At 47.6% G+C, this 15,617-nt stretch overlaps 1 protein-coding gene across 1 annotated transcript in view; it reads left to right on the top strand.

Annotated features, from left to right (window-relative positions):
• Positions 1-4,878: 4,878 nt before the first annotated feature.
• The window catches only part of dhrs12 (dehydrogenase/reductase (SDR family) member 12), a 28,290-nt gene continuing 17,551 nt past the window's right edge, over positions 4,879-15,617 (top strand). Inside the window, exons 1-2 of the mRNA XM_080203330.1 lie at positions 4,879-5,067; positions 11,478-11,611. Of these exons, the coding sequence (XP_080059456.1) occupies positions 5,012-5,067; positions 11,478-11,611 (190 nt within the window). The 5' untranslated portion in view covers positions 4,879-5,011. The remainder of the gene's footprint in view (positions 5,068-11,477; positions 11,612-15,617) is intronic.

Raw genomic sequence — 15,617 nt, 5'->3', positions numbered from 1 at the left:
GTGATGGATTGGGCTACATTCATGACCTTTTGTAGTTTCTTGCGGTCTTGGGCAGAGCAGGAGCCCATTCCAAGCTGTGATACAACCGGAAAGAATGCTTTCTATGGTGCATCTGTAAAAGTTGGTGAGAGTTGATGAGTGAGTGGAATAAAAATGTGGGAGGATAAGTTCAGCGGTACACCAAGTTTCTCTCCATCCTGATTTGGCCAAAGATAACAGCGCTGGCACTTTGAAGGGGGCAGCCACATTTTAGAAGTTCGGGTGTGTGCAGTGGATAGTGCCACTGCCACTGAGCTGGAGTGCCCTGGTTTTGAGTCCCACTCCAGGACATGTTGACTGAAGAAGAACTCAGCCACTGGCACAGGAAGGCCAATGTGTATCCATGCCAGTCTTCAGCACACAAAATGGGCAGAGTTCATGGCAAGAAGGGCATTGGTTGTAAAACTACCCAAAAAGTACCCAAAGGAAAAGCTCATTCCAGGGCCTGAGGGAAAGAACAGCGGAGTGGAAATGGATGGATAACTCAACCAGAGAATCATCACAGGTGCAAAGGGCCAAATGGCCTTCTTCTGTGTTGTGTGTCTATGAAAAGATAAGAACTGAGGTATTGCATGTTTCAGTAATTTTGCATCCTTGTCATATTTGTAATCTAAGTGTTTCAAAAAGATTTGTAAAAACAATGATAGCGAAACAGGGGATTTTTGCCTGAGAATTTTACAGCCTAGATACAGGCACAGTGGCTCAGTGTTTAGCACTGCTGTCCCACAGCACCAGGGACCTGGGTTTGATTCCTGGCTTGGGTCACTGTCTGTGCGGAGTTTGTACATTCTCCCAGTATCTGCATGGGTTTCCTCCCACATTCAGAAAGATGTGCTGGTTAGGGTGCATTGGCCCGAACAGATGCTGAGGTGTGGCGACTAGGGGAATTTCACAGTAACTTCATTGCAGTGTTAATGTAAGCCTTATTTGTGACTGATACATAAACTTTCACTTTATGTCAGCGTTTGCTCTGTATGTGAGCCACCTCCCAGCCTATTTGATCAATTTCTATTTGCATATCCTTGTACTCCTTTCTCCCTTAGGTATCTACCTAGTTTCCTTGTAACACACCTATACCATTCTTTTTTTTAATGTTTATCTGTTCCTGGGATGTGGACATTGTCGGCCAGGCCAGCATTTATTACCCATCACGGACTGCCCTTGGTGGTTGACTGCCTTCCTGGCCTGCTGCAGTCCATGTGCTGTAGTTACTGTGCTATTAGGGAGGATTTTGACTCAGTGACAGTGAAGAAATGACGCTCTAATTCCAAGTGTGTGGCTTGACGGGGAACTTCTTATCTGCTGGTGTCCCCATGCATCTGCTGCTCTTGTCCTTTTGGGTGGTGGATCTTACTCAACCGATTACTCAAGGAGCAGCACTCCGAAAGTTTGTGCTACCAAATAAACCTGCTGGACTTTAACCTGGTGTTGTGAGATTTCTTAGTGTGCCTCATGGGTTTGGAAAGTGCTGTCAAAAGGGCCTTGGTGAGCAGTGCATCATGTAGATGGTACACACTGCTGCTACTCATCTCAACTACTCCTTGTGGTAGCAAGTTTCACATTCTAATGAGGTGGCACAGCGGTTAGCACTGCTGCCTGACAGCGCCAGGGACCCAAGTACAGTTCCTTGCTTGGGGTCACTGTCTGTGTAGAGTTTGCACATAGTCTGCATGGGGTTCATCTGGGTGCTCCGGTTTCCTCCTACAGTCCAAAGATGTGCAGGCCATGCTAAATGGGGACTGGCTAGGGTAAATACAAGGGGTTATGGGGATAGGGTGGGATTGTGGTCAGTGCAGACTCGATGGGCTGAATGACCTCCTTCTGCACTGTAGGGATTCTGTGATTCTAAACCACTCTATGGGTAAAGAAATGTCTCCTGTTTTGTGACTTGGTAACCTCTAGGTTTTGTCTCTCTTAAGTGGAAACTTTTTCTCCATATTTATCCTATCAAACTCCTTTCTAATCTGAAGGATCTCTCTCTCAGGTCACTGCTCAATCTCCACAGACAGTTTATTCTTTCCTGATAGGTGTAACCTCTCAGTTCCACTACCACCTATTTCAATATTTTAATGGGTTTAACAGCTGATTTTTAAAATCAGCTCTGGCAAAGGATCATCCAGACTTGAAACGTTGGCTCTATTCTCTCTCCACAGATGCGGTCAAACCTGCTGAGATTTCACACAATATTTTGTTTTTGTTTCAGATTCCAGCTCCCGCAGTAATTTGCTTTGATATGACGTTGTTGTTCATATTTTTGCTCCTTCTCCAGTGCCTCTATATCTTTCCAAGACTGTGCACAATACTCCAAGTGGGGGAACTGTGTGTGTGTATGTGGTGGGGAGGGGGTGTGTGTGTCATGGGGAGGGGGGGTGTGTGGTGGGGAGGGGGTGTGTGACTGTGTGAGGGGGCGGGGGTCTGCGTAGGGAGGCAGGGGGGACTGTGTGTGGGGGATGGGAGGCTGTGTCGGGGGGGGGTTGTGTATCAGGGGGTGGGGGGCTCCATGTGGGGGGGTTCTGTGTGTGGGGGGTGGGGTGGTGCTGTGTGCCAGGGGTGGGAGGCTGTGTGTGGGGGGTTGTGTGTCGGGGTTGGGAGGCTGTGTGTGGGGGCAGGGGGGGGGGGCGGGGTTGTTGACAGGGGATGGGAGGCTGTGTTTAGGGGGTTGTGTGTTAGGGGGGTGGGAGGCTGTGTTTAGGGGGTTGTGTGTTAGGGGTTGGGAGTTGAGGGGATTGAGCTATGAGGAGAGGCTGAATAAACTAGGCTTGTACTCGTTAGAGTTTAGAAGAATGAGGGGAGATCTCATTGAGACGTATAAGATGATGAATGGGATGGATAGGATAGAGGAGGAGAGACTCTTCCCGCTCAGAAAGGACAGTAGGACTAGGGGGCACAGCCTCAAGATAAAGGGGAGGCGGTTTAGAACGGAGTTGAGGAGGAACTTCTTCACTCAAAGGGTGGTGAATCTCTGGAATTCTCTGCCCGTTGAAGTGGTGGAGGCTGCCTCGCTAAATATATTTAAGAAGCGGGTTGATGGGTTTTTGATAAGAGAGGGGACTAAGGGTTATGGGGAGAGGGCGGGAATGTGGAACTGAGCCACGACAGATCAGCCATGATCTTATTGAATGGCGGGGCAGGCTCGAAGGGCTAGATGGCCTACTCCTGCTCCTATTTCTTATGTTCTTATGAGACTGTGTGGGGGGGGGGTTGTGTGTCAGGGGGTGGGAGGCTGTATTTGGGGGGTTGTGTGTCAGGGGTTGGGAGGCTGTATTTGGGGGGTTGTGTGTCGGGGGTGGGAGGCTGTGTTTGGGGGGTTGTGTGTCAGGGGTTGGGAGGCTGTATTTGGGGGGTTGTGTGTCGGGGGTGGGAGGCTGTATTTGGGGGGTTGTGTGTCGGGGGTGGGAGGCTGTATTTGGGGGGTTGTGTGTCGGGGGTGGGAGGCTGTATTTGGGGGGTTGTGTGTCGGGGGTGGGAGGCTGTATTTGGGGGGGTTGTGTGTCAGGGGGTGGGAGGCTGTATTTGGGGGGTTGTGTGTCAGGGGGTGGGAGGCTGTATTTGGGGGGGTTGTGTGTCAGGGGGTGGGAGGCTGTATTTGGGGGGTTGTGTGTCAGGGGGTGGGAGGCTATATTTGGGGGGTTGTGTGTCAGGGGGTGGGAGGCTGTATTTGGGGGGTTGTGTGTCAGGGGGTGGGAGGCTATATTTGGGGGGTTGTGTGTCAGGGGGTGGGAGGCTATATTTGGGGGGTTGTGTGTCAGGGGGTGGGAGGCTGTATTTGGGGGGTTGTGTGTCAGGGGGTTGGGAGGCTGTATTTGGGGGGGTTGTGTGTCGGGGGTGGGAGGCTGTGTTTGGGGGGTTGTGTATTAGGGGGTGGGAGGCTGTATTTGGGGGGGTTGTGTATTAGGGGGTAGGAGGCTGTATTTGGGGGGTTGTGTGTTGGGGTAGGAGGCTGTATTTGGGGGGTTGTGTGTCGGGGGTAGGAGGCTATATTTGGGGGGTTGTGTGTCAGGGGGTGGGAGGCTGTATTTGGGGGGTTGTGTGTTAAGGGGGTAGGAGGCTGTATTTGGGGGGGTTGTGTGTCAGGGGGTAGGAGGCTATATTTGGGGGGTTGTGTGTCAGGGGGTGGGAGGCTGTATTTGGGGGGGTTGTGTATTAGGGGGTGGGAGGCTGTATTTGGGGGGTTGTGTGTCAGGGGGTAGGAGGCTGTATTTGGGGGGTTGTGTGTCAGGGGGTAGGAGGCTGTATTTGGGGGGTTGTGTATTAGGGGGTAGGAGGCTGTATTTGGGGGGGTTGTGTATTAGGGGGTAGGAGGCTGTATTTGGGGGGTTGTGTGTAGGGGTTGGGAGGCTGTATTTGGGGGGTTGTGTGTCAGGGGGTGGGAGGCTGTATTTGGGGGGTTGTGTATTAGGGGGTGGGAGGCTGTATTTGGGGGGGTTGTGTGTCAGGGGGTGGGAGGCTGTATTTGGGGGGTTGTGTATTAGGGGGTGGGAGGCTGTATTTGGGGGGCTGTGTATTAGGGGTTGGGAGGCTGTATTTGGGGGGGTTGTGTGTCAGGGGGTGGGAGGCTGTATTTGGGGGGTTGTGTGTCGGGGGTGGGAGGCTGTATTTGGGGGGTTGTGTATTAGGGGGTAGGAGGCTGTATTTGGGGGGTTGTGTGTCAGGGGGTAGGAGGCTGTATTTGGGGGGTTGTGTGTTGGGGTAGGAGGCTGTATTTGGGGGGTTGGGAGGGAACTATATGTGTGGGGGTGTGGAGGGGGGGGACAGTGTGTGAGTTGGAGCTGAGTTACAATGAGCTGGTGTGTTTGCTCTGTATGTAAACCCCTGTCAGCTGCTGCTTTTGCAGTTCGCTTCCGGGTGGAGGAATCTGGTTCGCAGAAAGAGAAAATAAAATACGTGTTGAACTCAGAGCTTGTATAACAACCCTGACAGACACAGAGGGAGCGACTGACTGAGGAAAGGGGAGACTCCCAGCCTGGCCAGCATGTCTTTTTACAGGAACAGCGTGTGGTTTTTAAAAGGTTTGCGAGAGTACACCAAGTGAGTACAGATAGGAATCGCCTGACACTGAGCTGCTCAGTCTCTACTGCCTCTACATGCTCTCACTTGTCAGGGTTTTGTTTGCATTTCTGCCTTGTTGATTTTGCTTGGCTATTTTCTCCTCCCGTTTGGCGTTCCCATTGTAAAGAGAGTATGTATCTGCTGCCTGGGCTGTACACTCTTTCACCTGCCCTTCTTTACCCTGTCCTGTTCCCCACCCCACGGCGTTATATAAGCCCCAGGTTACATCAGGCAGGGCTGAGCCTCCCAGTACCGCTGAAAACGAGAGGAAAATACAAGCGTTCAAAGTGCTATTTTTTTTTTGAAATGGCAACTCCCAAATTAAATGAGTTTTTAGATGCTGTTGTGAAGGGGGGAATGTTTGATGTGAAATCCCCTGCTGCCTGTGGGTGACATGATGTGGAGATACCGCCTGGGGTAAACACACTGAGGAGTCTCCCAACACCAGCTTAGAGTCCAACAGGTTTATTTGGTAGCAAGCGCCCCACTAGATTTATCACAAATAAACCTGTTGGTCTTTAACCTGGTGTTGTGAGACTTCTTACTGCCCCTGGTTGATCCAGTTTCGATTAGGGCTTTAGTGGTGTTTTGTATCTATCAAGCTGAAGAATGCTGGGAGTTGTAGTTTCTTGTACCTTGTTGGACAGCCTATCCCCAGAACCAGGGCAATTCGAATAGAATCCCTACAGCGCAGGTGGAGGCCATTGAGTCTGCACCCACCACAATCCCACCCAGTCCCTATTCCCCACAAACCCCATACATTTACCCTAGCACTAAGGGGCAATTTAGCCCGGCTAATCCACACATCTTTACTGCAGAATTCCCCCAGTTGCCACAGTCCAGCGCCTGTTTGGGTGCACAGAAAGAATTTAGCACGGCCAATCCGCACATCTTTACTGCAGAGTTCCCCTAGTCGCCACACTCCAGCGCCCGTTTGGGCGCACAGAGAGAATTTAGCATGGCCAATCCACCTAACTTGCACATCTTTTGGACTGTGGGAGGAAACCGGAGGAATCCCACACAGACACAGGGAGAATGTGCAAACTCCACACAGACAGTGACCCAAGTCAGGAATCGAACCCCGGGGCTGTGAGGCAGCAGTGCTAACCACTGTGCCACCATGATGCAAACCCTTGTACAGAGTTCTTCCACAGCTACTGTTCTTTTTGGCAAACTAAATTCAACAAACTGAAGGACATAGCACAAATGGCCATCCCCCCCCTTTAAAGGAGAACTGCCAGAAACCTAGCAGAAATGAAACATAAAACATCAAATCAGAAGGGTCAATAACACATTCCCAGTCTCTGCGGTGCCCAGCGGGCATGGAAGGTGTTAATGGTGCCTGTGGATTCCACATGCTCCTTCTCCAGGGACACTCAGCCGTGAGTATAGCCATGGTAAAGGGGCATCCAGTTTCCTCCTACAGTCACTCTATTTTGGCATCAGTGTGAGGATAAGGTGTTTCTCTCCAGGTGTGATGTTATTGGCATGCTAGGAAGCTTTAATCAAACCGAACTGTATTCAATAATACGGTTTAACTATAACAAATGAATTAGCTTAACGTTTACCAACTGAAATACTTAATCATGACAAGATAGAACTGCTAACCTATCTCAATTAGTTGCAATGCAAGCAAAGTTCCTCTTACATGTTTAAAACCCCCAGATGACATGCTCGTGCATGGGCTACCAGTCCCCAGTCCCCTCGCTAGCCTGCTGGCTCTATCTGTTTATGACAGGCTTTGCCAGGCCCAGGAGTAGGTTCATGAAGAGGTCCTCCTCCTCCTCCACCCCTCCCCGCTCCCCTCTCCTCCGCACCGAGTACCACATTGCAGGACTGAAGTGCAAACAAAACATTAATAAATGCAACCATTCCAGTTGCCCTTTAAATGCCAATTAAGTAAATAGTAAAGCTTTGAAACTTTTAATTTTCCAAGCAATAAAAACTGAAGGCACTTACCATCATGCTGAACATCTCACTTTTCAAAAGTTTGCTTAAATAAATTTAAATATTGTGGGTGGTATTTTGCTGTGATACATTCTTGTCACACTGTTTTCTTTAACCCCATTCATATCAGAATGGTTGAAAGAGAGTCCCTTTTCACCCTCCAAGATTGGACATGGGGGGTGGGGGGGGAGAATGTACATTTTTAATAACACCTTTCACAACTTCAGGATGTCCGAGTCAATGAAGTTTTTATTGTTTAAATTTATTTATTTATTAGTCGCAATGAAGTTACTGTGAAATTCCCCTAGTCGCCACACTCCGGCACCTGTTCAGATCAATGCAACTAACCAGCACGTCTTTCAGACTGTGGGAGGAAACCCACGCAGACATGGGGAGAATGTGCAAACTCCACACAGACAGTGACTGAAACCAGGAATTGAACCCAGGTCCCTGGTGCTGTGAGGCAGCAGTGCTAACCACCGTGCTACGTGTAGTTGTTATAATGTCAGAAATGCAGTGGTCAATTTGGTCACCGAAATAGAGTTAACAATTGCAATTAAATACATTCCTGGAGGTTTCATTGCATGACTTGCCTCCGCACTGCAGCCTTTTGTCAGCCAACACATCCATCCCATGTGACACCCTGCCTTCCTACGTCAACTGGAAAACAAAAAGACTCATTATCCAATTGGATGATGTTAGGTCGGCAGCCAAACAGCATCCCCCCACCCCCCCCACCACCACCACCACCACTGCCTTGTTACGGTTCAGATCCGGAACATTGTTCTGTCTGTGCAGAGTCTGCACATTCTCCCCGTGTCTGTGTGGGTTTCCTCTGGGTGCTCCAGTTTCCTCCTACAGTCACTCTGTTTTGGCATCAGTGTGAGGATAAGGTGTTTCACTCCAGGTGTGATGTTATTGGCATGCTAGGAAGCTTTAATCAAACCGAACTGTATTCAATAATACAGTTTAACTATAACAAATGACTTAGCTTAACTTTTACCAACTGAAATACTTAATCATGACAAGATACAACTGCTAACCTATCTCAATTAGTTGCAATGCAAGCAAAGTTCCTCTTCTATACTTAAAACCTGCAGCTTACATGCTCGTACATGGGCTACCAGTCCTTGAGCCTCCAGAATACCTCTGGAGAGAGAGACGCATTTCTCTTAGCAAGTCCCAAACAGCAGCCTCCAGAGAGAGAGCTCTTCCTCCTTTCAGAATCTGACAGTAACAGCTTGTTTTTCCCTGTAAGCTTAGCTCTTCCCCTTAAGCGCATGGCTTTGTCAATCAACCTAAGCAAAACCAGAGGGAAAAAAACAGATTTTAAAAAATGCATTCACTCAGATTTAGACAAACACATCCCTAGCTACAATCCATCGTTAGCCCGCATTCTCAGCACGTGAGGTGACTGGTGCCCTGACAAATTGACATCCCTTCCTCAGAGCTGTGTGCAGCTCGTAAGACCATTCAGCCCTGACAAAGGGTCACCCAGTCTCGAAAACGTTGGCCCTATTCTCTCCCCGCAAGTGCTGTCAGACCTGCTGAGAATTCTCCAGCGTTTTCTGTTTCCGTTTCAGTTCTTGTCTTTCCATAAGCTGTGAAGGAAAACCCGGGGTCTTTTGAGGTCTCGAGTCACACACTGTCCTTAACCTTTCTTTGCGGCACAATAGCCATTTGCTGCGAACAAAACAAGACCCGAGAAATAAGATCCTTTCTCACGAACTCCAAATAGAGTCATAGAGGTTTACAGCATGGAAAAAGGCCACTTGGCCCAACCTGTCCATGCCATCCCTTTTTTAAAAATCACTAAGCCAATCCCAGTTGCCTGCGTTTAGCCCATATCCCTCTATACCCATCTTACCCATGTAACTGTCTAAATGCTTTTAAAAAGATAAAATTGTACCCGCCTCTACTATTACCTCTGGCAGCTTGTTCCAGACACTCACCACCCTCAGTGTGAAAAAATTGCCTGTCTGGATCCTTTTGTATCTCTCCCCTCTCACCTTAAACCTATGCCCTCTGGTTTTAGACTCCCCTACCTTTGGGAAAAGATATTGACTATCTAGCCCCTCATTATTTTATAAACCTCTATAAGATCACCGTCCATCTTCTATGCTCCAGAGAATGAAGTCACAATCTATCCAGCCTCTCCTTATAACTAAAACTATCAAGATCCGGTAGCATCTGCACTATTTCTAGTTTAATAATATCCTTTCTATAATAGGGTGACCAGAACTGTACACAGTACTCCAAGTGCAGCCTTACCAATGTCTTGTACAACTTCAACAAGACATCCCAACTCCTGGATTCAATGTTCTGACCGATGAAACCTAGCATGCCGAATGCCTTCTTCACCACTCTGTCCACCTGTGACTCCACTTTCAAGGACATATGAAAATGTATCCCTAGATCTCTTTGTTCTGTAATTCTCCCCAATGCCCTACCATTAACTGAGTAAGTCCTGCCCTGGTTCAGTCTACCAAAATGCATCACTTTGCATTTATCTAAATTAAACTCCATGGCCAATGTTACTCATCCTCATGGTGCCATTATCCCATTTCCCATCACCAGATTATTGTTTCATAAGAGATATATAGAAATATAGTGTACGTATACACAAAGTTTAGTCAATGGGCATGAATTAACACATCCTTAACCTCAGCAGAGAAAAGAAAACAGCAATTTACCAAGTGGCATTTTGAAACATTAAACCATAACACATTCTTGGATTGAGCAACTTAACTATTCCACTATTTCTAGCTACCGTACAAGTCTACAATTATTTATATAAGTCAAAAGAAAACAAACGCTATTCTTACATATGATTATAGTTTATCTTCTACATCCTTAGGCTAATAGAATTGAATTCTAAAGGAACGTTGATACTTCAGTCAATCTAACACAGTTGGAGAGGATTAGTGTCTGGTTATTGTGAACTGCAGTTTACCTCACCAAGTATGGGATTAAGGGAGTGGCAGGATAATGCAAGGATATGCTGACATCTAATCTTACCATGTTGAGTGCCCAGCCTGATGAGTAGCTGCAATCTTGTCTCCTGATTCTGAGTCCTATCTTTGATTTGATTTGTTATTGTCATATGTATTAGCATACAGTATTGTTTCTTGTGCGCGTATACAGACAAAGCATACCGTTCATACAGAAGGAAAGGAGAGAGTGCAGAATGTAGTGTAACAGTCATAGCTGGAGAAAGATCGACTTACTGCAGGGTAGATCCATTCAAAAGTCTGACAGCAGCAGGGTAGAAGCTGTTCTTGACTCAGTTGGTACGTGACCTCAGACTTTTGTATCTTTTCCCCGATGGAAGAGAGAATCTCTGGGGTGCGTGGGGTCCTTAATTATGCTGGCTGCTTGGCCAAGGCAGCAGGAAGTGTAGACAGAGTCAATGGATGGGAGGCTGGTTTACGTGATGGATTGGGCGACATTCACGACCTTTTGTAGTCCTGTGCGGTCTTGGGCAGAGCAGGAGCCCAGACCAAGCTGTGATACAACCAGAAAGAATGCTTTCTATGATGCATGTGTATAGGGTCTATAGCTCACTAAACTTGTCATATCATTTGAATGATGACGGATGCTGAGAGACAAAACAATTCAGATGGAAACAACTCTGAATTCCAGTAATTTTCCTTAGGCAAAATCAATGGATTCTGGATGTCCCTTGGTTTTACTGGTGTTACCCAAAAGCTTCCTAGTGTGTCACAGAATCACACCTGGAGTGGAACACCTTATCCTTACCAATTGGAATAATTAAAAATGACGAGATATAATTCTTAACTGCGAAGCTATCTCTATTAGTTTCAGTTCAAGCAATATTCCTCTTATACACTTAAACTCCTCTTCAAAATCAGTTAGCAACACACAGGCTTGCATCCTTGGATTGTCACTCCAAGAGCCTCCAGTACACCTCTAGAAAGACAGAAAGAGAGACCTATTTCTCCTAGCAGGTTCCAAACAGCAGCCTCAAGCAAGAGAGAGACACAAAGAAAATTACAGCATTTTTGCTTCTTTCAGAACCTGACAATAACACCCTCCTTTTCCCTGTAAGCTCCTTCCCTTATGCACTTGGGTTTTGTCAATCAATCTAACCAAAATCCGACTTTGAAACCACAGGGGCAAATAAACAAAAATGCATCAACTCAGATTAAAACAAGCATCACCATCTAAAATCGTCAGCTTGCATTCTCAGCATCTCAGCTGCCTGGTGCAGACAAATTGGTACCATGTGAAACAGCTAAATTTTAAACATACCTCTCACAAGAAACAAGGTATTTCTTAAAGGTATCGTTGTTCATATTGACTGTGAGAGAAGGTTTGTTTCAATATGGATCCAGTCTTTGATTTGTTGCATCCTGACCGTTGTATGTGGAGTAACACACAGAGCTTTATCTCCGTTAATCACACGCTGTGTCTGTCTGCAGAAGTGGGTACCAAGCAGCAGCACAACAGTTTGCTCCAAAGGACCTGGATGTTGATTTGTCGGGAAGGTGCTTCCTGATCACTGGAGCAAACAGCGGGATTGGCAAGGCCACAGCACTGGAAATTGCAAAACGGGGTAAGTATTCCCACAATCTAGCATTATTCCTGTTGATTGGTATTTAGACTGTTTATACAGCGAGCTTGTTGCAGTGACAGGGGTGGCACAGTGGTTAGCGTTGCTGCCACACAGCACTGGGAACCTGGGTTTGATTCCCAGCTCGGGTCACTGTGTGTGTGGAGTCTGCACATTCTCCCCATGTCTGCATGGGTTTCCTCCAGGTACTCCGGTTCCCTCCCACAGTCTGAAAGGCGTGCCGGTTAGGTGTATTGACCTAAACAGACGGCAGAGCATGACGACTAGGGGAATTTCACAGTAACTTCATTGCAGTGTTAATGTAAGCCATGCTTGTGACTAATAAATAAACTTAATAAGGCGACGATTAGCCTAGGAGCAAGCTGCAAAGCAGAACACCTATTCTGATGGTGTTTTGCCTTTGATGAGCCTTGGATGAAGGAAGGACGTTGATTTTCCAGAGTATCTTTCAGGAATTCAGACTGTCCCAAAGCACTTTGCAGCCAATGAAGTTTTGAAGTGTCCTCACTTGTCCTCATCTAAGAAATGGATCGATTTTAGTTTTTGCTAATGTTCCCGTCTCCTGTCCTTAAGGTGCTTTGTGCACTGACAGTGGCTCTACAGGCACAAATAGCCTTCAAGGGTGGCACGGTGGTTAGCACTGCTACCTCATAGCGCCAGGGACCCGGGTCCGATTCCAGCCACTGTCTGTGTGGAGTTTGCACATTCTCCCCGTGTCTGCGTGGGTTTCCTCCGGCTGCTCCGGTTTCCTCCCACAGTCCAAAAGACGTGCGGGTTAGATGGACGTGCCGAATGCCAGGGATCAGGGTTCGACTCCCGGCTTGGGTCTCTGTCTGTGTGGAGTCTGCACATTCTTCCCGTGTCTGCGTGGGTTTCCTGCGGGGTGCTCCGGTTTCCTCCTACAGTCCGAAAGACGTGTGCGGTGACCTGAAGGGGCGCTGAAGTATGGCGACGAGGGGAATTTCGTAGTAACTTCATTGCAGTGTTAATGTACACCTTACTTGTGACTAATAAATAAACTTTAAACTGCCCCTTAGTGTCCCAAAATGTGTAGGTTAGGGGGAATATAGCAAATAGGTGGAGTTATGGTGCTCGGGCCTGGGTAAGATGCTACATCGATGGGCCAAATGTGCTGTAGGGATTCTACGATCGTCAATGGTCCATTTTATTGGGCCAAGTGCAGTGTTAATCTGGATAGCAAGTGCTCACAGGATATTCAACAGTGAATAGCATTGCAGCTGAACTTTTGGGTAGATCTGAGTTAATGTTTAAATATAAATTCCAAACGGACAGTTTTATCTTGGAAGGTCACAAAAAGCCCCATCAGTTGAGGACAGAATTTTGGCCTGTGGGATTACGATGTCCTCAGCTTGTTTTTTCTCCTCCCCCCTGTAACTCAACCAGTGCGTACAGAGCCTGGGTTAGTTCCTCGGTCGTTTGAATCTCCCATGAACTGGTGAGGTGTGGGTTTGAGATTGCATTTTCCCACCAGACAGGTTTCTATCTGCCGTCACTTAGTCTGTCACGAGTGATTGCTAAACGGAGACAAAAGTCAAGAGATGAGTCAGCAGAGTTTTTTTTTAAAATTCGTTTGTGGGACACAGGTGTCGCTGGCTGGGCCAACATTTATTGCCCATCCCAAGTTTGCCCAAGGGTAGTTAAGAGTCAACCGCGTTGCTGTGGCTCTGGAGTCACCTATAGGCCAGACCGGGTAAGGACAGCAGATTTCAAAGAACAAAGAACAACACCGCACGGGAAACAGGCCCTTCGGCCCAACGAGCCCGCGCCGCCATTTTAACATTATGAGTCCCCCCTCCACCCATGACCCTTGTCTATGCTTGCGGCACTCCACATTGAGGGGAGACTAATTTAGGGACAATTTGTTACACCAATCAGCCTCAGAGCACATCTTTGAGGTGTGGGAGGAAACTGGAGCACCCGGAGAAAACCCACGCAAGCACGGGGAGAATGCGCAAACTCTCACAGCTACAGGCCCAAATCCATGTATCTGCACAGCAAACAGTGATAGTCACTGAGCTGTCGTCTTGCCCAGCATCTGGTCCAGTTTAAGCGTACACTAATGACGTGAAGCACTAAGCTACTCTCGAAACATCCAAGAGCAGCCCTCGTACGACCCATCACGTGTACGCCCCTTGTTGGACAACAAGGCGGACCGGATCACCTGTGGATTAAAAGAGAAAAACATCAATACCACGCACATCCTTATACAAACATTCAAGGGAATCCCCAGAAGCTCAAAAGTAAAACAAGTGAGCCAGAAAATATGTTGGAAGGTCCATAGGAATCAATTGACTCCCAGGGACGTCCCAAGGCTCCTGAACCTTATTTAAAACAATCTCCTATATCCCTCCATCTCCATTCCGCTCATCTGCCTATCTAAGTAATTCTTAAACAAATCCAGTGTGCCTGCCTCCACCACCTTACTTGGCAGAGCATTCCATACCCCCACAACCCTCTGTGTGAAAAACCTCCCTCTAACATCCGAATTATACCTCGTCCCCCTCACCCTAAGCCCGTGGCCCCTCGTAATGTGCGTTTCCAATCTAGGAAGAAGTTTACCACTGTTTACTTTATCTATACCCTTCATAATCTTATATACCTCTATTAGATCTCCCCTCGGTCTCTGTTTTTCTAGGGAAAACAGCCCCAGTTTGTCCAATCTTTCCTCATAACCCAGTCCTTCCATACCAGGCAGCATCCTGGTAACCCTCCTCTGCACTCTCTCCAGAGTCTCCACGTCCTTCCGGTAGTAAGGCGACCAGAACTGGACGCAGTACTCCAAATGCGGCCTAACCAACGTTCTATACAACTGCAACATTAGACTCCAGCTCTTATACTCTATCCCCCTTCCTATAAAGGCTAACATACCATAGGCTTTCTTCACAACCTTCTCCACCTGTACTACCACCTTCAAAGACTTGTGCACTTGCACCCCCAGGTCCCTCTGCGTTTCTATACTCTTTATAGGTATCATGTAACTCCTCCCTACATTATTCCGGCCAAAATGCATCACCTCACATTTATCAGGATTAAATTCCATCTGCCATTTACCTGCCCAATATGCCAGCCTATCAATATCCTGTTGTATTGCCTGACACTGCTCCTCAGTGTCTGCCAGTCCAGCCATCTTAGTGTCATCTGCAAACTTGCTGATCACACCATGTACTCCCTCTTCCAAGTCATTTATATATATTACAAATAGAAGAGGTCTCAGTACTGAGCCCTGCGGCACACCACTGGTGACAGACCTCCAGCTAGAAAAGGACCCTTCCACTACTACTCTCTGTCTCCTATTACCAAGCCAGTTCTCAACCCATCTAGATACCTGGCCACGTATCCCATGAGCCTTAACCTTTTCAACCAACCTACCATGAGGGACTTTGTCAAACGCCTTACTGAAATCCATATAGACGACAACAACAGCTCATCCTTCGTCAACCGTTTTTGTCACCTCCTCAAAGAATTCTACCAGATTTGTAAGGCAAGACTTCCCCTTAACAAAGCCATGCTGCGTATCCCTAATCAGATCGCAACGCTCTAAATGCATATACATCCTATCCCTAAGAATCCTCTCCATCAACTTCCCTACCACTGATGTCAAACTCACCAGCCTATAATTACCAGGGTTATCCCTACTGCCCTTTTTAAACAACGGTACCATGTTCGCTATCCTCCAGTCCTCTGGGACCTTACCTGTGTCCAAAGAAGAGACAAAGATTTGCGTCAGAGGCCCAGCAATTTCATCTCTCGCTTCCCTAAGCAGCCTAGGATAAATGCCATCGGGCCCCGGAGATTTATCAGTTTTAATGCTACCTAAAAGCCCTAACACTTCCTCCCTCGTAATGGATAGTTCCTTCAACTGGTCTACAGCTCCCTCCAAGACAGTACCGGACATCAAGCCCCTCTCCTTCGTGAATACCGACGCAAAGTATTCATTCAGGATCTCCCCCATTCCCTCGGACTCTCA

The sequence above is a fragment of the Carcharhinus amblyrhynchos genome, chromosome 15 (genome assembly GCF_965287045.1).
Source record: "Carcharhinus amblyrhynchos chromosome 15, sCarAmb.v2.hapA, whole genome shotgun sequence".
Lineage (NCBI taxonomy): Eukaryota > Metazoa > Chordata > Chondrichthyes > Carcharhiniformes > Carcharhinidae > Carcharhinus > Carcharhinus amblyrhynchos.
This window is presented reverse-complemented; position numbering and strand designations above follow the sequence as displayed.